Raw genomic sequence first — 23,347 nt, 5'->3', positions numbered from 1 at the left:
CACATAGAAGAATTTACTCCAAAGGCTTGGAATTTGAAGTTCAGCGTTTGGTTTTGATTTTTGATTTATTCGGAATGTGGAACACGAAGAGGGTAAAAAAAGGAACCAACCATATACTTGCATATTTAAGACGCGAGAGAGAACAAGGAGAAAACCAAATTGGCTTCTGGGGGTGAAAAAAATTTCAACCCTAATCGCTTTCTGGTCCCCCGAGGGTTTATTCTGCTTCTCTCTCATGAATAATTGGATACAGGAGAGGCATGTCAGAGATGCTTCAAAAAGGTCTTTAATCAAACCAGAAATTAGAAGGACAAAGCATGGAACAAGCCTGTGATCTCATTGAAGGCCGGGGATGCCTTTAGATTCTTCGTCATCTTTACCATAACCAGTTAAAGTTGGCCCAACACATGACGCCCCCATTGTCCATATCTGGTCGCTAATTTTGAAGAATAATCAATTTAAAATGGAATATTTACTCCTCTGCCTCACCAAATCAACTATCATTCTTGTCATTTAGTTTCGGTCGCCCACCTTTCCCAGCCCCCCCCCTTTTTTTTGGCCAAACTTCCCAGCCCCTTTTTAATAACTCCTTTTTGGCATATCATATACTTCATGCCCTCACAAAACGTGCACTCCATTTCCAATTTTGATTTAAATCTTAGTTTGAACAAAATATTATTAGTCTGATCCTCCGTTTTAAATCTTAGTTTGAACAGATTATCATAAGCTCGATCCTCCGTTTCTGCTATATTAATTATGGCATGTAAATATCATAATTTTTGTTTTTAAGTCCTACTAATTTTTGTCCAAAAAAAAATTAAAGAGGGGAGGCAACTGCCAAGAAGCAAATAGACTACATACTCTCTATCTCTTCGCATTAATAGATACTAGTATAGCCATTTGTATTAACTTTTTTGACATCGAATTACCTGCAATTAAGAAAAAATCTGCCTTTCACTAAAATTCTCCATTTTTTGGCCAAAAATCTTTCACTAAAATTCAATTCAACATATAATAACTTGTTGTTATTTTTTTGCCAGCATAGTAATTTGTTATTATAATTCATTAGACAACAAAATAACCGGACATATTTTACTTATATAAATTTAATTAGTGTACATATGTTTTGATACTCATGATCTATTTTTCGCCAGAGAATATTAATAATCAATAGTAAAATTAATATATTTTTCCATTTATTACCATATAATACACCGTTCACAGAGCTTGAGGCAAATAAATCATATACAACACGTATATGTTAAGTATTTCTATTGGTAAAGTCCAGTACATATTGATATTGGTAAAGCAAACAGCAGCCGTTCATTTTCATCGCATAGCGCTCAAACTCGAACATCCTTCCCCTCCATCTTTCTACAAATGCTCCTCATCTCTAACCACCTTACTTGTCGAAACACACCCGCTCTTTCTGCTCTCCTCTGTCTCGCGCTCTGACGCAATGGAGGGAGAGATGCCACCCATAACTAACGTCGTACCTTGGATGGAAGGAAAAGTTGAACATGAAGAAGCCTCTTGGACCAGAACTAACAACGACGGTGAGCTCAAGGACGACGACATTGTGTTGGGTGGCCCTCTAACCTCTTTCAAATCCATGCTCGAAGGTGACTGGTACATGAACTCTGCTATCAATTTAGCTCACCAAGACCTCCTCGGTCTCCCGAATCCCCAAGAAACCACTGATATCGTCTTTTGTTCAAACCCGGCTGATAGTTTTCTAGTACAGCCAGTGGATTCGTCGTCTTCCTGCTCACCATCATTTACTCTTGACCCATCTCAGTCACAGCACTTGTTACAGCCCAAAACTTCTTTCCCTTCCCTCCTCAATGTCATTTGCGACAACCCTTTTGACAGTGGCTTCGATTTGAGCTCCGACGGTGGGTTCCTTGGTCCCCTCAGGGGAATTCATTCTTCGAATTCCCCTGTTGTGACGGATTTCTCGGGCTTGAATACTCAATCCCAGATGGGCAACCTGGAACTGAGTTCAAACTCTGAGTTTCTAGCTACTCGGCTGCTGCCAGCAGCTGACAATGCCGTCTCGTTAGGTGGCGGATTTTGTCCGGCAGGTTTCGGAGGGTTTGATAATCCGGGTGCTCTGTTGTTGAATCGTTCCAAGGTTTTGCGACCTCTTGAAGTTTCCCCTCCGGTGGGTGCGGCACCTACTCTGTTTCAGAAGCGAGCAGCACTCCGCAATACTTCCCTTGGAACTGATAGACTGGAAACTTTGGATATTTCAGCGTCGAGATTCGAAAACTGTTCTACAAGGTTGGAGAACATGGAGAGGAAGAGAAAGGGAGTCGAAGACAGCGAAATCGAGGAAGCTTCCATCGACGCATCAGGGCCGAACTATGATTCTGATGAGCTTAATGAGAATGGTAAGATGGGTGAGAATGCTTATAATGTGGCGAGCAATTCTAATGCCAATAGTTCTGTCACTGGTGGAGACCAGAAGGGGAAGAAAAGGGGGCAACCAGCGAAAAATCTGATGGCTGAGAGGCGGCGAAGAAAGAAACTAAATGATAGGTTGTACATGCTGAGGTCAGTTGTGCCGAAGATTAGCAAGGTATGTGTATTGGTTTTGAACCATTTTGCTTAGGCTTATCAATTATCACTACTAGGGTATACGTCCTTCCGGTTGTATCAAAAACTACCAAGGGTATACAAAAAACGTTTGGTGTAAACTTTGCCATTTTATAGGCCTTGAATGATTTTAATTTTTAAGGGCTGCGGAGAACTATGCGTTTAATTGTTTAACATTGGAGTACAACTCCTGCGTCCTTTTTTTGGTAGAAAGTTGACGTAAGTTAGTTTGTTCCAATGGTAGATCCTATAATGAGAAATGATATACCATCTCTCGTGTTTGAGGAACTTGATATGTTATGCTCATGACAAGTCTTAAGACTCTGAAATTTAATTTATGTTGTTGTGGCTATAGTCATCGGCTAGGTTCTTAATATAAACACCTCACTCACTATGTACTAATCTTCTTTTATTTGCTTACAGATGGATAGGGCTTCGATACTTGGGGACGCGATTGACTACCTGAAGGAGCTGCTGCAGCGGATTAACGATCTTCATAACGAGCTGGAGTCAACTCCACCTGGCTCATTGCCACCACCTTCTACAAGCTTTCACCCTTTGACGCCCACTCCACCAACACTTCCCTGTCGGGTCAAGGAAGAGCTTTGCCCTAGCTCCTTGTCAAGCCCTAAAAACCAAGCTGCAAAGGTAATCTTTGCTCATTCTGAAGCAAAATTGTTCATCTTGGGTTAAATTATTGTAGTTTATTGCCTACAGACAAAGTTAATGGCTGTCACAGTTGAAATTGCCTTAATAAATGTGTAAAGTTTATAGTGTGTGCAAAATTGGCCAGTGTCTAGGATATTGAATTTATGCATGTGATCCTTGTTGCTTTTTAAGTTGCATAGCCGAGATTATTGAATTGCATGCTCTGAATATTCTGTGAATGTGGCCTGTTGACCAATTTTATTATAGGATTGACATAACAGCTTACCATGTTTTATCTGTTTCATAATTAAGACAGATGTCAATGACATTATCTGTTTCATAATTAAGACAGGTATCAATGACATTATCTGTTTCATAATTAAGACAGGTATCAATGACATTAACTATGTACTTCATATAGCATTTGGCTTATAGTTCCTGTGGATCCTTTTTGGCCAAGCTATGACATGCATTTGACATGTGAATGTGTGATAGACATAGTTGAGTTCGCTTTGACGTTGATCTTTTTTCATTTTGTTTTAGTTCTTTATCATTTTCAAACATTCAGTTATAAATTTCGGTCCTGTTGTTTTACTTCCATGAAATCTCAATTTACTATCTTTGAATGAAAACGAAACCACAACATAAATAGTGATGCCATCAACATGTCCTTTTTTGTGGTCTCTGCTTGATATATCATGTTTGAGATTAAAATTAAGTTATAAGAAACCAGCATGGCTTGGTATCTTGTGATGGTTTAGGTCCCAAAGCTTTTTAGTGCAAAGTGCAAAAAATTTATCTGACAACTATTTACATCTGAAGTATATTTACCTTTAGCAAGTTTATTTGCAAGGTCATTGCAAATATCGCTTTGGACCTGATCAGTGTGTTTCTGAAATTTATAGGTGGAGGTTAGAGTAAGGGAAGGGAAGGCTGTCAACATCCATATGCTTTGTGGCCGCAGACCAGGTCTTTTGCTTTCCACCATGAGGGCTTTGGACAACCTTGGGTTGGATGTTCAGCAGGCCGTTATCAGCTGTTTCAATGGCTTTGCTTTAGATGTGTTCAGAGCTGAGGTATGTTGGCATAACGGTAACGTTTCTCTTGTTACTTCATATATATGATGCCTACTTTTTATTTCAATTCGTGCATAACCACTTACATTATCAGTTATTCCTCCGATGTTGATGCTTGGTTCCTACTTCTATTCACGTGACAAATGTAAAAGCTAAGTTTGAAAATTGCTTTCTTCCTGCAGTACACCAAAATTCTTCCAGTAGATAATTTTAGCCTATTTAAATTTTTGAACAACCGATTTCTGCTTGACTTTGTCAGTTGTATTTGACATCAAGGCTTATATCCTGAAATATAGTGTCTAGAGAAATTAATGATAAGAAGTGTTCGATGAGCTGCGCTGGATGAAGGAAAAATGACTTGATATAGACCATTGACAGTTTTCATCAGCAGATTTTAAAGTGCCTGTTAGGCTGTTGCTATAGCAGAGGGATCTTTGTTTTAGTACTGGAAAAACTAATTATGGTTCCCTCTTTCTTTACGCTTGTGAAAAGTTAGCCCGATGAAAAGATCTCAAGATTTTTCAGATTCATAGTGTTTTCTTCTTGCCTCGCAGCAATGCGGAGAAGGGCTAGACGTGGTTCCTGAGCAAATCAAGGCAGTACTGTTGGATTCAGCTGGTTTCCATGGGATGATATGAGTGAAGTGCTTGACAAATGCTACAGTACCAAGAAAAGCACTAACTGTAGTTAGCAGTCAGTAATTAGAAGAAACCGTACCTCGAGCAGTTAGTTTGTAAATGTGATTGCTTTCAATTGCCATGGAAAGGCATGTTCAGGTCAAGATCAACTAAGTTAGCCGACATCTTTAGGGCTTAGGACTGGCCTCGTATTTTTCTCAACCAACTTGACAACCAAAGCAGACTACTGTTGCTATCTTGAACTATGGAATAAGAAGTTCTTACTTATTTCTGATTAACTTGCTTTACTTGATAGCCTATTTGATTTTGGGATTGATAATTTTACGACCAAAATCAAAACGAAGAAAGAAAGAAAAACCACGAATGTATATGGCATGCTCCTTTTCAGAATGACTCATGTTGGGTTCCTCTCAAGCGAGTTAGAAATTTTCAATATACTTGAAGTCGATATTCTGATGGCTTCAGTTTCTTTTTATCCGCCAGGGATCCTTGATTTACCTATTTCAGTCCAGCTGCACATATATTGATTATTTTGGGATTAAAAAATTTATTATATGTTTAAGTAGAATTTTATTTCTTATCTACTTGTAATATTTATCAAACACTCGTTCAAGATGGAAGAAATAAGATTTGTTTTCTCTCGGATATTTAGGTCACGAGCTGAGATTATGATGGGCCGAGAAGGGTAAGGCCTTGGACTGCCTAAATTTCTCCTTTTTCTTTAGCCCAAAAAAAATCCTCTTCGTCTGATTCATAGGAGGAAAAAAAAAACTGCACATCGTAACCACAGCGCCAAACATAAGAACCAAAAAATAGATGCCTCCCAACTCATCAAACTAATCGTTCCAACAATCCAACCTCAGCAAAGCCCCAGGCCCTAACTCTGAGTTCACAATCTACAATTACGTCTTTCCAGCCCGGGGGGAAATTGGGCCAGTCCAGCCCGTAACGATGGACTCTCCACGGACTGAAAAAGTGGGTCAAGTTGGATCAGCTCACCTTTTGATGAGTTGGAATTATATTCACCATTTCACCCTACCTCTCAAGAGTTTATTGCTTCCAATAAATATATATAGTTCTGACGGTAGTCATTAATAGTTATCATTAGCAAGTGAGAACGTGATATTAAGGTCTTTTTCTCAATACAGGTTACTATCTCCATTCTAATTATAAAAGTTAGCTGGTTAATTTGAGAAGGTTAAGAAAAAAAGTTAGTTATTTGTAATAAATAGGTGTTGTCTTTTCTAAAATATCCTTGCCAATCAAATGTATTGGCTAAAATTACTATTGTTAGAAGGACTGCCTTGGGAAAAAATATATAAATATAGGAACAAGGTGGATTGGGGTCTTATATTTAGAACCAAAATAAAAATGAAACAAGATCTTCTAGTATTGGGTTTTTTCATTTGGGGGAAGAGAAAGATTGCTTAGCCCACAAGAAAAATATTGGTCCAGCCCATAGATCGGCCCATATTCACAATTATAAGCTAATCGGCAACTGTTCATAATCTTATTCATCCGGTTCTAAATATATGACCTATTTTATAGTGTAATTTACACTACAAAATGAGTCTTATATTTAGAATTGGAGGAGTACATTATTCTGTCTCCTTCCAGTCAAATACACATCCTAAAGCTTTGGATTCTCAAATTCACCATCATTCCTTGATCGTAATCACTGAATTGATTAGAGATGACGCGTCAGTATGTATTAGTTTAAATGCAAAATCCATGAAACGTTGTGTTGATTGCAAATTATTTTTTTTATACAAATTGCAAACTATTGATAATATAGATGATATTTAGATTTTCTATGCATAGGAGCCGCCTTAGTTAAAACAGAGATTGAATTGTGACTTCCGCAGGAGGTAAGACAAGCGAGAGGAGTTCGGATAAAATATTATAGTAGTACCATGTGTTTGATTTTTCTAAAGAAAATAGCAAGCGACAGAAACTGATAACAAAATGAACCCTACGGGATTAGAGACTGCTAGAGAGTGACTTCTGCCTCTTTCTTTTTGAGTGGAGGCGAACGACTTTTTACTAATTTTTAATGAATTATTACTTCCGATTTCTAATATAAAAATTAATTAACTAATTTAAATATATTTAAAAAAATAATTAAATTAGTTATTTACAATAAATATGTGTTATTTTTTAAATATTCTTATTAATCATATGTATTAACAGAAACTACTATTAATAAAATATTTAACATGTACAACTACAACAAAAACTATCTTAGAAAAAATAAATAAACATGAGAGATAAGACGGATTGGGATTTTGTATTTAAAATCAGACTAAAAATTAAACTAGCTCTAATAGGCAGTGTATTTAGAAATATCTTCTGTTTACAAAATATTATCTTCCCCATGACATGAATTTGAAAAATTTATTATAACATTTCTAAAGTATATTCAATTAAAACTATTACTTCCTACTTTTGAACCCTCGAATCGAATATGCTGGCCAGATAAACCAATAAAAATTTTGTTAATAAAATTTTTTTCCTCATATCAAGTACCAAATATAGATACATCTCTCAATAAAAATATAAATTTTAGTATATCATGATACGAGGAACCAAATATTCATCCGTTGATTGATAAGACAGTTCATCAAAACGATCCTAAAATGTTACCAGCAAACTAGGCTCAAAACAAACGAGCAACCAACACAACGAAACCAGGCAACGCCAACGGCCAAGTGTAAGCAGAAAGCAGGGACGCTAATAAAGGGGAAAGAACATTCTATTCCGACTGGTCACCATGAGCGATGAATCTTATCTTCTTTCCTCTCCATTTGCTCTTACTATTACTAATCATCACACCACTTGAACATTGGACCATTTGTGATACGTGACGACGAAAGCACCAATAGGGTTGAGTGACTGACATAGCCACTTTAATTATTGGTTACTTATTTAGTGATGCCCGCCATTCTCACAGCCCCCTACAATGCTCATGGACGTTGGCTCTTCTGGATCCTAACAAGCACTTGTCCATGTCCTATCATTTTTGTGGCGTTTGATTTTCGTTCCATTCTTTTCTTTCTGTCTTTTCTAAACCAAAAATAAATATGCCTTTCTCATCATTGAAAACAAATCCATCTATCCACACGTAAGGTTAATAATTAATAATTTGAATTACTGACGTAACGCGCATTAATATAACTGGACAATAAAAAAAATTATCAATTGGAATATTTTAAAATAATTGTTCATAGTGACCAATTCCATCACACTACAAAAAGAACTAGTTTCTCGTATTATGACGAATTAAAGATCAAGTTTTCATTTTTATTGAAATCAGTGCTTACACTTAGTATCTGATAGTATAAAATTGACACTCATAAAAAGATACTTGTATCCATCTAAACTTAATCAAGAACTTGAAAATAAATATTTTTGTGCTCGCCTTAATTCATTTAAAATAATCTGAGAACGATGAACTGATAGATTAGAACTGGATTGATAACATTGTAATATTACTCTAATACCAAGTAGATTGTGTTTGAGGGGAACTAAAAAGAGGTTAAAAAAAAAAGGGGTTACTTGTATATTTATGCGGTTTTTTTCAATCTCCCTTGATTTGTTTTTTTTTTCAGGCATTAAATAAAATTGAATAAAGGTAGATTTGAAAAAAGTGTATACATTTTTTTGTGTTTTTTTTTGGGGGGGGGGGTGTTGGGGGAGTAACATTATTAACTACCTTTTAACTGCATTTCACAAGTTAAAGGCGTGCTATAGGCCGGATCCGAGTAGCTGACACGTCAACCGCAAAATCTGAACGGCGAAATTATGGTAGTTTGGGTCCTCTCTATTGGCTAGCTGAAATGTGAACCACAAGATCAGGACCCCCTGCATTGTCGTTTTACAATTATGGTTGTCGTTGGGCCTGCATGCGTCTTTTCAATTTTTTTCATTTGCTATCCTGGTCCGGTGGTCCCCATTGCAACTGAAAAAAAAAAAAAACTCGTCGACGCAAAATTGGATCAATAATCAATCGTCAGTCATATCCACGGAGAAATATACGTGAGTTTATAACATAAAATAAACTAAAATATACATATAGTCTTTTAATTTTATACAGATAGATTAAAATATACACGTGGTTCTTTAATTTTATACAAGATTTTAATTTGGTCCTTTAATTTTAAAAAGCATACATTTAGTCCTTTAATCTTAAAATTATTAGGCTTCAATGATATTTTTTATAACAATCATGGACATTTTAAAAATTAAATTTAATATGTTAATATTTGAGAATATTTTATCAACGTTTAAGATCTCAATATCATCATTTCTTAAACAAAATTTAGGATTAAAGGACTAAAAATATACTTTTTAAAATTAAGAGATCAAATTGAGACCACAAAGTTAAAGGACCAAGTATATATTTTAGCTTATAAGGCAAGGATTAACTTTTCTCACGTGTCAGTTAAAAATTTAGTCATTAAATTTATTTTAAAGTGATAGAGTTTTTCCATTTCATCATTAAAAATAATAAAGTTGCTTTTAATGTCACTCCCTCCTATCCTATTTATGAGTTTCAGGGTGTGTTTGGATTAGTAGTGGTAGAAGTAACTTTTTTTCAATCTGAATTTTATAGAAGTCATATTGAATAAAAGTCAGATAATGTGATGTGATTTATATTTGGATTGGGTTTTGTAAAAAAAATCAGTTTAAGAAGTTAAAATATGTTTGGATGATAAATATAAAAATAAATTTGGATGTAAAATGATTTAAAAGGATATAAATTTTATTAAATAATACATATATAATATTATATATATATATATATATAATGTGACCACTGTAAAAGAAGTAATAAAAATAAAATTATTAAAAATAAAAAAATTTAATTTATTATTAAAAAAATTATATATAATATGACCATCTTAAAAGAAGTATTGTAAATAAAAATATTAATAATTAAAAATTTTAATTTATCATTAGAAGAAAATTAAAAAAAATAAAATATTTAATTAAATATATACTCCTCCGGTCCTTAATATATGACCCAATTCTTGAGTTGGTTTTGGTCCTAAATGTAAGACCCATTTCTCATGTTTATCAATTTTCTCTAAATTACCCTTATGGATACTCCCTCAACCATAATCAAATAGAAGAGGGAGAGGGGTATTAAGAAAGATGATAATGGTATTTTAGGAAAAATATGTCACTTTTCTTATAATTAACTAACTTACCTAACTTCCTTAATCTAATCAAATTAGTTAAATGGGTCTTATATTAAGGACCGGAGGAGTATAATGGATAAATATACATATAAATTAGAAACCATACAAATGTATTAAAATATCAGCAACAGTTGACGTAGAATGTGACCAGATGGTTCTTTGCTGATCTTTTTCCACCCTTTCTCGTATGTGTGTGTATATATTCAACAGTATTCCTCCGACGCTCCTTCCACGGAAAAACAAAAAGCAGCCTCAATTGAGTTTATTGCATAAGTGCATTCATAAGCAGAAATCAGATACATCTCAACGTGAACCCAAACATCATTCTTGAACCTGTCTTTTGCTTCTCTGGTTGGGATGTATATTTGGAGTCCAAACGTGATCCCAAACACATCCTTAAATTGAGAGAGAAGTGTGATTTATTTTTATAAATTTCAATTTGGTATTTATCTTAACATTTAATGCACTTTTTATAATTTTACTATTAATTATTTATTTTCTCCTTTTGTCATGATCTCTTATCACATTTCTCTATTTTTTTTTATTTGTTATAGGGACATATTTAAAAACAAAAATATATTTCTAACTCATTCATTACTTTTAAATTATTTTAATTAATTTTTCGTTATCTGTGAATTAGTTATTTAAAATTTATAATAAGGATTTAACTGTCTCTCATCTGTCTCCTATATTGAATGTGAATGAAAGTGAAAAAATCACACTAATTATCCCGATAACAACTTAAATTTTGGATCATAATTTTTTCATAACTAACATATATTATGGATCAAAGGAGTATCTTAAAAGCAAGGGTTTTAAGATCGATCACTTAAAAATAAAGATTAGTTTTATATTCTTAAAAGAAATTTAGATTTATTTTTAAGAAAATATTATCGTCAACTTAGCTGAATATGGAAAGCAGTTTTGATTGCAGATATCTTTTAAGGGAACTAAAAAAAGAAAAGAAAAAAAAGGCATAAAATCTGTCGTCTTATGATCACGGTGCTTGTTTCACGTTGCCTTTGTGACTCTGTGAGTGAAAACTCGTCGACGCAACGTGTGATTATTAATTAACCACTAGTGATGAAGAAGATGCTTTTAGTATCACAAAAAAAAAAAAAAAACCAGCTGCCAGTGAAAGTGGTGCTAAGTGTTAATCCGTAGTCCATGCTACTCTCTAAGGGAGTATGAAAGATTCTTTTTCTTAATATAAGATTTAGTTCCCAATTAATTTGCATTACAAATTCTATCTCAGATTAAAAAAAGGATGTAGTATTTATCATATTTTATTCCAGATCTGGTCTTTTACCCTTTTTTTTTTCCATTCTGAGAGATTATATTTATTATTGGATTTTTTTATATATTATACACCAGATTTTATTAATTTTTTTCGGTATATTGTGATTTATTATGTCTTGTTTATTTTTTTGTTATTTGTTTGTGTGTTTCGATTTTATTCCACGTCTTAATTTATATTTTAGGCAATTTCATACCTCGAAATCAATAAATTCTAATAATTTATACTACCTCCGATTCTTAATATAAGACATTATTTGACTTTTATTTTGGTCATAAATATAAGATTTCAATCCACTTTGTCTCTCATATTTATGGATTTTTTCAAGATAATACTTCTAACAATAGTAGTTTTAGCTAATATACTTGATTAGCAATGATATTTTAAGAAAGACAATATCTATTTATTACAAATAACTAACTTAACTTTTTTTTAAATTTTTTTAAATTAGTCAACCAGTTCTTATAATTAGGATCGGAGGAGGTAGTATTTGAAATGTTTTGAAAAATGAAAACGGAAAAAAAAAAAAAAACAGTGCTCATGAGCCCGCGTGTAATGGGTTTGGCCGCGACGTAAGCATGCAATATGAGGAAATGGGTGCTTCCCGACGCTGATTCAGACATCTTAGATGAAAATATAAATAACGCAACAATACATTTAGAAAATTTAAGTATAAAGGGATAAAATAAATATAAACACATTTTAAAAGATAACAGAAATTTCTTTAGGAAATTGTCATAGAATATTAATAAAAATTAATTCATGATCCTGGTTGAATTTTGTTTAAGCTTCTCATTGGCCTTTTGCGAGCATTCCTTATCTAGGAGCGTGTTTGGAACACTGTTGGAGGAAAAAATGTGTCTTGAAAAAATATCAAACGTGAGTTGGTGGCTTATTAAAATGTGAGGTATTGTTTGGATTCACGTTAAAACAAATGGGTTTTTTATTTTAAAAAAAAAGTGTTCTTCTCTGATTGCTTCATCTTCATCCTCTGATGTTCTTTTTTTTTTTTTTCATTCTTCTGAATTCTGTCCTTGCTTATTATTATTATTTTTTAATCTCTGATTATTCCTAGTCTTTCGTCAATCTTTTTTGTCGGCTCGCTTTCTCAACTTCAACTTCTTTTTCTTCTTCTTCTTCTTATTCTTTTTTTTTTTTTTTTTATCGTTTTTTAATATTTATCAACAAAACTAGTAAATTGAAAAGCTCATTTTTGAATTGGTCGATTCACACCGGTTCAATAGAGAGCGTGACAAGTATTCTTCGATTTATTTATTTGATTGGTTTATGTGGTGTGATTTTATATTACACCACTTCTTATACTTAATATAAAAGCTGATTGACTAATCATAGTAAATTAAAATAATTAACTAAGTTAATTATCTGTAATAAATATGTGATGTCTTCTTAAAAATACTCTTATTAATCATGTGTATTAGCTAGAAATGCCATTTGATAAAATATTTAATATGTGTAACTATTATAAGGACTATCTGAAAATAAAATGAATAAATATTAGAGATATAGTGAATTGATATCTTATATTTAGGACTAAATTGAATATCAAACTAACTTTTATATTAAGTATCGAATGAGGTAGTATAATGGGTGGATATAAATTATGCCTAATTTTAGGATCTAAATTCTCTGTTCATAGAAAACATCGGCAAAAAATTTTTGGGGTAAAAAAACAAAAGATGAGAATTTATTTTAATATCATGGCATAATTAATGTCTATTCTGCCCTATTCAACAAGATATATAAATATTCTCGTATTAATTTAAAGAATGCTCGTAATTTAAACTCTATTGATAAGGTCATATTACTTTTTTTAATTTAAATAGTAATCGTAATGTAACCTCTTTATGTTTTTTTGTTGCTAGAGTATAGGTATTTTCTCATTAGAAGTAATCATATTCGACGTAATATCAAATACTAAATGTGGACACTTTTCCTAACAGAAATTCAAATATTGATTCACTATATTGTGAGGGACCAGTTTTTTCTGTTAGACTCAACTCTTATTGGTCACCTCTTTACGTTTTTACATTATGATTCATTACCAGTTGTGTTTTTCGGCCACTCGATTCATTACCAGTTGTTAGGTACAAATGGGCCTTCTTCCTGATACTTTCAGGGGGCTTCTATTTCGAAACCATGTAGTATCCTGGCAGCAGGCACCCAAGGGTTTTTACTTTTTTCGGTTTGCCTTGTTTTGTTTCGACTTTTGACGGCACGGAACCCGAGGGACTTCCGGGAGGCGAAAAGCGAACTATATTGCGAACTCAGCAAACAAAAATGAATTTTTCCCCCTTAATTCGTTTCGTTTTGGAGATGCATGCGGACTCAAGCGAAGAGAGCCGCCAAAAAAATAAAAAAAATAAAATAAAACAGAGCCGCCGGGCAAGCCCGAGGCGCCTTCCTTGTGGAGCTTTATAGCTCGCAGTCATAGTCGAAACTACTGCGCAGCTTCTCTCTCCTCTCTGAACCCACCAAAGTGCGCCAAAACCCCGTCGTTTATTCAGTTTGTCGATATTCGCTGGGACAACCGATTCGTGCATTTCCATCTTCTGAGTCCAAGGTATCGTGTCTCTGGCCGAAATGCGGAGAACATACTTGGAAATGTCCTTTTTTTTTTTTTTTTTAAACTTTGTTCTTGTTTCTGCCACTGATATTTAACCCACTGCAATGTTGTGACCGATCGCCCTTGTTTGAATGACGTGCAGACAGAACTCTGGGGCACTTGATGAACTTGACTGATAACTGATTCAGATCTCTGAGAATTCTTTCTCATTTGAGTTATTTGTCGAAATAACTGACTGGAATAAGTCATTTTTTCCCCTTCAGCCCCTCACAATCGTTAACTGAATAAGCATGGCGAGTGCTCTGCAACTCTGTGGGGCTAAGAACACCTTCTCCATTGCTCCGCGTAGTTTGCATTGCCAGCCTCTGTTATCGCGGCGAATTTGTTTTGCCGCATCTGTTTCTGGATTATGTTGTATAAGAGGAGTATCAAGGGACCGGGTGTCATTCAGTGTCAGCTGCAAAGCTGCTAAAAGTGATTTACTTGAGAAGGATGAGACTGAACACCCGAAATTCTCTGAGACGGAAAAAAACTTCACGAGCGTCATGAAGTTTGGTGGCTCATCTGTTGCTTCTGCAGAGAGGATGAAAGAGGTTGCTAGCCTTATTCTAAGCTTTCCAGAAGAGAATCCTATAATTGTACTCTCTGCGATGGGAAAGACGACTAACAAGCTTTTATCGGTATTGTTTTCTGGTTTATTTCATGTCAATAATCTTTCTAATTTCTTTTGGTAAATAGAAGTATGAGGAAATGTAAATCATTTGTTAGGCTGGAGAAAAAGCCGTCAGCTGTGGTGTTGCCCGTGCGTCATGTATTGATGAACTCAGCTTTATAAAAGACCTGCATCTCAGGCAAGAGCAATGGTTTTTTTTTTTACCCACCCCCCCCCCCCAATTTTTTTCATTTTTCTTTTCTATTTGAAGTGGAAATACGTGCGTGCGTGTGTTTTAAATCACACCCTACTTAACTAATGTCTTCTGATTGGGTGCATCTCTCTCATCCAGGACTGTGGATGAGCTTAAAGTGGACAGATCTGTTATTGCAAGTGAGTTACCTTACTCGACATTAGATCTGCAGTTTAAATTGGATAAACGGAATATCCATTTGTATCATGGCCTTATGAGGAACTCACCTTGGCTGCCCTGCTATTTGGGTCTAAGGATTAGCACGCATGTGCTTGACTTGCATCAGTATTTTCATTTCTCATGCATTCATAGCTTTACATCGTTGACGTAGTTTGTGGAATTGGTCCTTGTTTGAGTGAGATTAAAATTTTTTCCATAATTGTGATTGTTGTCACAGGCAAAGATGGAGACTTGGTTTGAGCTGGTTTCGTCTTGCATTCCCTCAAGTGACATAGTAGCCCATTATATGAAGTTAGAAAATAGAATTCTATTTCTTTAAACGAGACCAGATCAAAGTATTGCTTATGTTTAATTGTTGAAGAATGGATCAATTATTGACATATGTGGATTATATACTTTTTCAACATTCTACCTCTAGAAGTAATGATACAAGGTTCCAGCCTCCAGAGGCTTTTTTTTTTTTTTTTTTTTAAATTATCATTGCTGCAACTTTTCCATTGTGGTTTCACTCATTAATTGAACTAATTCTACCATATATCTTCTCCCCGCTCAGTTCCCTGCATGGCTGTTCAAGTAATTTTCATTTGTTTATGCTCACATCTTTGATGATCTTGGTTTTCTGGCTGCAAATATATATAGATCATCTAGAAGAACTGGAGCAACTTCTGCAGGGTATTGCTATGATGAAAGAGATGACTCCGCGGACTAAAGACTATTTAGTTTCATTTGGAGAATGCATGTCCAGTAGGATCTTTGCTGCGTATCTTAATAAAATGGGTGTTAAGGCTCGCCAAGTATGTACTTCTGGTCTTCTCATCTAGGTCATATTGAACTAAAAAGCTTCACTTTTGAATTATCAATAAATTTTGTCTGGCTAGGAATAAATTGTTCAGTTTTTATCTGTAGTAACTGTTCCCTATGATTTATCGCTAATTTCATGCGTGGCAGTATGATGCATTTGAGATTGGTTTTATTACCACTGATGACTTTGCAAATGCGGATATTCTGGAAGAAACTTACCCGGCTATTGCCAAGACATTATGTGGAGATTGGGCTTCTGACCCTGCTATACCAATTGTAACAGGCTTCCTTGGAAAGGTCTAACTGACGCCTTACTTTTCAAACTCTTCTTTTCGCTTTTTCCTCTCTGGATGTTTGCTTTGCTGAAATACAAACTCGTGAATTAGAAAACTGATATTTTCCCTTTATTTCTTCTTCCAGGGCCAGAAATCATGTGCTGTAACAACACTGGGTCGAGGGGGTAGTGATTTGACGGCTACAACAATTGGTAAAGCACTAGCGTTGCCTGAAATCCAGGTTAATATATAGAAACCTAGTTATGCATATCTAGAATGAAGCATGTCAGTAGACTTTATTTATATGTTGAATGAGAAGCTAGATATCGGGATTAGCTCTGTCATTGGGTATTCATTCAATGAATTCAGTATACGTATGAAACATTAACATCGAGTGCTGCAGAGTTCATCACATAACTTCATTACTTTTTTCAAGATTAAATGTAGGAGAAAGGGAAACAAATTGATGGTAATCTCTTAAACAGGTATGGAAAGATGTTGATGGTGTTTTAACCTGTGATCCAAATATATGCCCACAAGCAAAACCTGTCCCATATTTGACATTTGACGAGGCTGCTGAACTTGCTTACTTTGGTGCTCAGGTATTGTTGTATTTGTCTTCTAGTTCTGCTGATCGTATTCTGTGCAGCATCTCCCTTGCATTTAAAGATTCTAGTTTGCCTGCCCGGTTGCTTTTAAGTTTGCCTCACTGCATCGTTTCTTTATTGTTATATTATTTGGGAAGTATTCATACCTCAAAATTGGCAGCAGTATCCATACTGTATGTGTCTCCAATACTGATAGTCTCAGTACGCATCCCAAGATTATCATGTTTTCTTTTCAGGGAGACAATGCTTGATGTGTTAAATCAAAGTGATCATTCATAATGTTGTAGTCAGCGGCATGATTCTTAGGATACCAGTTGATAGGACTTCAGCCTTATGTATTTTACTATATTGTCAAAGGTAATTATCGGTCATTTATTTGATTAGTTCCTTTTGCAGGTCCTGCATCCACAGTCTATGAGACCTGCTAGAGAAGGTGATATTCCTGTTAGGGTTAAAAATTCTTACAATCCAAAGGCTCCAGGTACTGTCATCACCAAGACAAGAGATATGAGCAAGGTTTGTATCAATTCATTATTGGTATGGATAATAATTAAATGACACCCTGTCTTGGAAAACTAGACTATGTTTAAAATTTCCCTTTTCACTTGCAGGCAGTACTGACTAGCATTGTCTTGAAGGGTAATGTGACTATGTTGGATATTGTTAGCACCCGCATGCTTGGCCAGTATGGCTTCCTTGCTAAGGTGATAAAGCTAATGCCTGGGTTGCTTGTACAAATAATCGATCTCCTTCAAGTCTTCATAATTTGCTATATATGCAGGTCTTTTCAATTTTTGAAGATTTACAAATATCAGTGGATGCTGTAGCTACGAGTGAAGTCAGCATTTCCTTGACATTAGATCCATCAAAGCTATGGAGCAGAGAGCTAATTCAACAGGCAAGTGTAAGACGTTATGCTCTTTCAAATTTTTGTTTCTTACATTTGATTTGCATGAGGGCACCCATTGCGGGTTTCATGTGTTGCGTGGAGTCTAAGGCCAGCCTTATAATTTATGGTACATGAACAATGAAATTTTATATAGATTATATATATATATATATATATATTGATGATTTGCGCCTTTTGTCCTATCAATGATCATGTTAATCATATCCTATTTTGTGTTGAATTTATATAATCCAGCCATTGCATGAATCTGACTGGTTGTCACCCGCATTCTTTTTGGACAGGAGCTTGACCACGTTGTTGAAGAACTGAAGAAAATTGCTGTGGTAGATCTCCAACAAAATAAATCTATCATTTCTCTCATTGGAAATGTTCAGAGGTCATCATTGATATTAGAGAAGGTTCTGTTTAGTGTTCTCTCTATCTGAATGCTATCCTTGATTTATGCTGAAGTTTTTGTTTTATTGTATCCAGTTTTAATTGCTTCTGTCATGGTTAGCACCATACCGTTATCTGGGCCGCTTACTCCTCTTCTGTTCTCTATCTGTGACCTTGGCCCATTGTCAATATCAGCATCTTGGAATAAAGTCCACAAATTCATAAATTGCTTTTTTTGGCCCCCTGGCTCAAGCTGATTGAAATGTGCTAGAAATCGTAAATCTTGTCTGGCTCTTTTATTTTGACTAATAATCACATGTTGCATGTTGCTGCAGGCATTTCTTGTTCTCCGAACCCTTGGGGTCACTGTTCAAATGATCTCTCAGGGCGCGTCCAAGGTAATCCTTATTCACTTGCGCGTTATTTATTTTCCACGTTGATTGCTATTAGGTGGTTATTGACCTTTTCATTTCCCGGCACACTAGGCTCTATAAAGTATCTTCGGCTAGCCCTGCTCCTGAGTGCAAACATTCGTAACTTTCTCATGGGGCTAGCACGAGACCTTCTCACCTACATTGTACTTCCGTGTCTTCTAATTCTATCAGCTTTCTAGACTAGGGCACTCGTCGGAAAGTCAATAATCTAAAATTTTCATTTTAATGTTACCCTTCTGATTATTCTGTTTCATTTCTTGACAGGTTAATATCTCGTTGGTTGTAAATGATAGTGAAGCAGAGCAGTGTGTCAGGGCTCTCCACGCAGCTTTCTTTGAGAGTCAACAATCTGACTCTGATTTGGAGAAACAGTACAAATATGGAAATGGTTCTGTTCCTGCATCATCATAGTCAGCGCTGGAGAGCCCCCTCGTAGAAATATACATCATTCTCAGCTTATCAATATTAACTTAGCATGTTCTCGCCCCCCTCTGTACGATTGAGACGCAGGTGGGTTGGTAGGAAGTCATCGGCTATATAAGTTCTTGTTTTGTGCGATTTGACCGTTGTAGTCTTTGGTAGTCGCCTTCAAGGGGTTGGCCGGTAGCCCTTCATTATTTATTGTATTTAAGGAGGGGAATTTTAGGCCATATTACCTATAGCTCGCTCTAAACCAATAGAATTTTGGTTTTGAAGAAAAGTTAATATAGGCTATTATAAACATGTGAGCCATGTCGGGAAGTTCTTGTAGCTACTTCTCAAGAGTTCCCTTTAGGTCAGAGATGATCATGGTCCTTGTGGAATGAGTACAACGAGGTTTTGATGTGATTGAATAAACCAATCGGAGTCGATTTCAAGCCAAGAGTTGTATTCGGCAATAGGGATACATACATGTTTGATTGCTATTCTACAAATTTTGGATATCTACATAAATTCAGGCTGTGATGGGTGTTAGTATTATTATACTTGGAAATATTCCTTGTTGAAATTCTATTCCTGACAAAAATTCCTACAGATCATGTAACCTTAGTGCTAGCTAACTAACTAATTATTAAGGAATTTTCGTAGGGTGTTGATATGATAGTTTGCTAATGCTGGCTATTATTGAATGGTGCATAGGATGATTTAGATTCTTTCATTTATTTTCACTTGAGAACTTAATTTGATAAATACAGTGTAATGTAACGCAGAGGAAGCAATCGTCGATATTTCTCATTCAAATTTAGGTCATGAAGCTATTCTAATGATACAATAGTAAAGACTTTATCTTCTTATTTATCTAACATTTTGTAAGTACGCTATTTCTACGCAATAAAAGTAAAAATAAATAAATATTCCTTTAAATAACTTTTTAATACCTCACACATATCATTAAAAACAATTGGACCTGAATTAAATTATATAATATTATTTTAAGTTGGCAGCTCTTTATTTCACAACGTTAATTAAGCAACTTTTAATTGCACATAAATGTCATATAAATTAAAAATAATTAATGCTCCACAAAGATGTAATGTGACTAATAATTAGGGCTGAAAAATCCATCTAAAAGTGCCCGTTAAGGATTAGAATAGCGTGCAAGATGACTATAATTTTCCTCTTCTCCAAATCATTCCATTTTCAATGGATCTTCATTTTTAAGAAATATGGCTCTGGGTCGGGCTCCAGTTAATTGGTATGACTATTTTTTTTTCCTTGAGAAAAAAAGCATTTTGCTCTCACAAGAGAAATCGTCAGGGATTTTTTTCGACAAAACGAAGACTACCAGTAATCCCCACAAGAGCAAAATCCATTTCTGAAATGATGGAACCTGCTCGAGTCCCTAACTGTGATTTCCCTTCGAGATATTTTGGAGATCACCTTGATGGCAGCATGGCAGTCAGTACAAGCTCGGAGGTTCTTCATCACCAGGATAGGTGTCCCTTCTGGTGTGCTAATTAGCGCAAACGCAATGGCAAGACGTTCACTGTGATATTTAAGAGACTCTATCTTGAGTCCCTCATCGACATCGTGAAGGGTACAACTTGGGTCGGGTTTGTACCCTGCTTTCTCCATCTGCTCAGCCAGCTCATCAATCTTCTTCATAATCTCTTTCGCTTGTGGGTGAGTCTCGTCACCGGCTGAGAAAACATGAATTTTGTGCTTAACTTCTACCCAACTGTAAGCTGGGAGTTTTCTAACTCCTCGCTCTCTCATAGCCTTCTTCACCTTGCTTACGCTGTCCCATTCACCAGCTTCTGCATAAATATTGGACATGCTGATATATGGAGCAGCATTCCTAAGCATTTTCATATTAAATAGCTTGTCTGCTGCTTTCTTTGCTAGCTCTTGATTCTTATGAATTCTACATGCGTTAAGAATTGATGACCACATTATTTCATCAGGTTCAAAAGGCATCTGAGCGATCAGTCTCTCAGCTTGGTTAAACCTTCCGCTCCTACAAAGCATGTCAACCATTGAAGCATAATGTTCTCTTTTTGGAACAAGTTTATAAGTTTGAGTCATGGAGTCGAAATGCTTTAATCCTTCTTCAACCAGACCACAGTGACTGCAGGCACACAGAACAGTAAGGAAGCTAACTGAATCTGGTTGCAAACCCGAATGGATCATTTGTTCAAATGACCTAAGAGTAAGGTCACCGTCTCCATTTTGTGCATAAGCTGAAATCAGTGCATTCCAAGAGACGGAATTCCTTACAGGCATCTCTTGAAACATTTGAAGTGCATCTTTCATGGATCCACATTTTGCATACATATCAAGGAGTGCACTTCCGGAGAATACATTTGAAATGTATCCGGATCTGACTATGTATGAGTGTAACTGTTTTCCCAATGAAATTGAGGCTAAGTTTGCACAGGCTCTTAAGATGCTAGCATAAGTGGCTGAATCAGCGCTTATTTTGGACTTCTGCATCTCAAAGAATAGAGTCAGGCCTTCTTCGTGGAGCCCCTTCTGGACATATGCTGAGATCAAGGCTGTCCAAGGAACGGAACTTTGGTGAGCCAGACTTGCAAAAGTCCTATTTGCTTCGTCAAATTTGCCACACTTGGCATACATGTCAACCAAGGCATTTCCAACCTTAATTTCAGAATCCGCAGTTGTCACAATAGCTTGGGAATGAATTTGCCTGCCCAATTCCAGGTTTAGATTATTTGCAGCTATGCTTAATATGGTTGAAAATGGGAATTGCCTCCGGTCAAATTTAGTATACTGCAATTCCCGGAAAAGATCAAGAGATTCTCTGAGTTGGCCATTCCAAGAATAACATGTAATTAGGACGTTGTAGGAGACACCATCCAGTTCTGGCATCTCATCGAAAAGCTTCTTTACTTCAGCAACACAGTCATGCTTCGAGTAGAAATCAAGTAATGCATTAGCCACAAACACATTCCAGACAAAACTCGTCTTCACTACAAAGCCATGAACTTGCTGCCCAAATACTATATGATCCAATGCTACACCGGTGCATAAAATAGCAGCAAAAGTAAAATCTGTAGGACTAAAACCCAACTTCTGCATTTCAAAAAAGAGACTTATTGCTTCTTGATTCATTCCATCTTTTGAGAGTCCTGTCAATAATGCATTGAAAGAGACAGAATCTTTATCAGGCATATGGCTGAACAGGTGACAAGCTAAACTAAGACTACGGGTTTTACAGTAAGAATCGAGCAAGGAGTTGCAAACCATTAGGGTTGAATCATACCCCAATTTGACAATATGGGCATGAACTTGGTTTACTTGGCATACGGAGTCAGACTCACTGAATCCGGACAGGAGAGTGGCAAAGGTGATATAATCTGGGTGTGTACCCCACCGACACATCTCAGCAAAAAGACTAAAAGCTTCGCGACCTTGATTTTTCTGAGAATATGCTCCGATCATGATGGTCCAGGTAACGGCCGTACGTTCAGTCATTGAATCAAACAGCTGCCTGGCACTAGAAAGATTGCCTGCCTTTATGTACCCCGTGATCATCATATTTTTGGATATGGTATTCTGTTGAGGCATTTGATCAAACAACTTATGGGCTAATCCTAAATTCCTTGTTGTATGGACTTCTTGACCTGGAAATTCACACGGCACGTGTCGGGATTGAAGCCAGTCTTGACGGAAAAAGCATCCGCAACGTTTTCAGGCTGAATGAGTGGTTTCGGATGTCGCGGAGCTCTCAGAGTAGCAATTGTCCTCATGTATGGCTTCCTCATAATTTACCAAAAATAGAAAATGAACTCAGAGTCTCAAACTCAAAGTTGCCGTTTGGCGCGAAAGTGCAGCATTCCTGAAGAGAGCGGAAGCTTCACCACGAGGGCTGAGGCTCCCGCCACAGACGCACTGCCCAACTATAACCCAAAAAGACCAAGGGCCCAAAGACCCAAATCTACATGCGGCGTTAATATCTTTTCGGTAATCAATTTCTCTCCCCCATCCTGCCTCCTCCTCGCTTGTCCTTTCTGGTGGGAAAAAATCTGTTTCTAGTTTTTAGAAGTTTTTGACTTGTTTCCTACTCTAAATAGTTTTCCGGAAATGTACATATTCATAATTGATGTAGAAGCTGACATATTGATTTTAAAATTCCGCATGCCTTAGCCTTAAGGTAAAAAAGGCAAGTTCATATGTAATATTTTCATATTGAGTTAAAAGGACATGTTCAGGTCAAGACAATTTTATTACAAGTTCGGAGACGTAAATAGTCATAAAAAAAACTCAATTTTTTTTTAATGTTTTGTCACGATAAATCTCTGTCTCGCACACATGTAGGTGAGGAGTTAATTCTTCTTTAAAGAATAAAAGGATTTTATCTCAAAAAGAAATCCTCA

General features: G+C 35.8%; 3 protein-coding genes across 5 annotated transcripts; 2 read left to right on the top strand and 1 right to left on the bottom strand.

The window, feature by feature from the left end:
* Positions 1–1,347: 1,347 nt before the first annotated feature.
* On the top strand, positions 1,348–5,435 carry LOC114736530 (transcription factor ICE1). Its single transcript, XM_028924385.1, has 4 exons — positions 1,348–2,581; positions 3,022–3,246; positions 4,152–4,322; positions 4,877–5,435. Exons 1-4 carry the CDS (start codon positions 1,460–1,462, stop codon positions 4,958–4,960), a joined length of 1,602 nt encoding a protein of 533 aa, XP_028780218.1. The 5' UTR covers positions 1,348–1,459; the 3' UTR covers positions 4,961–5,435.
* Positions 5,436–10,564: 5,129 nt separating this feature from the next.
* LOC114736529 (aspartokinase 2, chloroplastic) lies at positions 10,565–19,518 on the top strand. Of its 3 annotated transcripts, XM_028924382.1 has the most exons (15): positions 10,565–10,575; positions 13,957–14,039; positions 14,185–14,722; positions 14,811–14,893; positions 15,047–15,087; positions 15,767–15,921; positions 16,076–16,225; positions 16,349–16,444; positions 16,689–16,805; positions 17,208–17,327; positions 17,423–17,515; positions 17,593–17,715; positions 18,003–18,119; positions 18,432–18,494; positions 18,795–19,518. In XM_028924382.1, exons 3-15 carry the CDS (start codon positions 14,333–14,335, stop codon positions 18,939–18,941), a joined length of 1,695 nt encoding a protein of 564 aa, XP_028780215.1. In that variant the 5' UTR covers positions 10,565–10,575; positions 13,957–14,039; positions 14,185–14,332; the 3' UTR covers positions 18,942–19,518. The 3 variants fall into 3 exon arrangements, with proteins under 3 accessions (XP_028780215.1, XP_028780214.1, XP_028780216.1); XM_028924381.1 differs by lacking the exon at positions 10,565–10,575 and having other exon boundaries at positions 13,914–14,039; XM_028924383.1 differs by lacking the exon at positions 10,565–10,575 and having other exon boundaries at positions 13,915–14,039; positions 17,593–17,709.
* Positions 19,519–20,202: 684 nt separating this feature from the next.
* Positions 20,203–23,151, bottom strand: LOC114736528 (putative pentatricopeptide repeat-containing protein At2g01510). The gene is given in 2 exon segments (XM_028924380.1): positions 20,203–22,570; positions 22,573–23,151. Coding segments are annotated over 2 exon segments (2,442 nt in total). The 5' UTR covers positions 22,736–23,151; the 3' UTR covers positions 20,203–20,291.
* Positions 23,152–23,347: the final 196 nt, after the last annotated feature.

The sequence above is a fragment of the Neltuma alba genome, unplaced genomic scaffold, assembly GCF_004799145.2.
Source record: "Neltuma alba isolate B1F8T4 unplaced genomic scaffold, ASM479914v2 tig00013343_pilon, whole genome shotgun sequence".
In the NCBI taxonomy this organism is placed as follows: domain Eukaryota; kingdom Viridiplantae; phylum Streptophyta; class Magnoliopsida; order Fabales; family Fabaceae; genus Neltuma; species Neltuma alba.
This window is presented reverse-complemented; position numbering and strand designations above follow the sequence as displayed.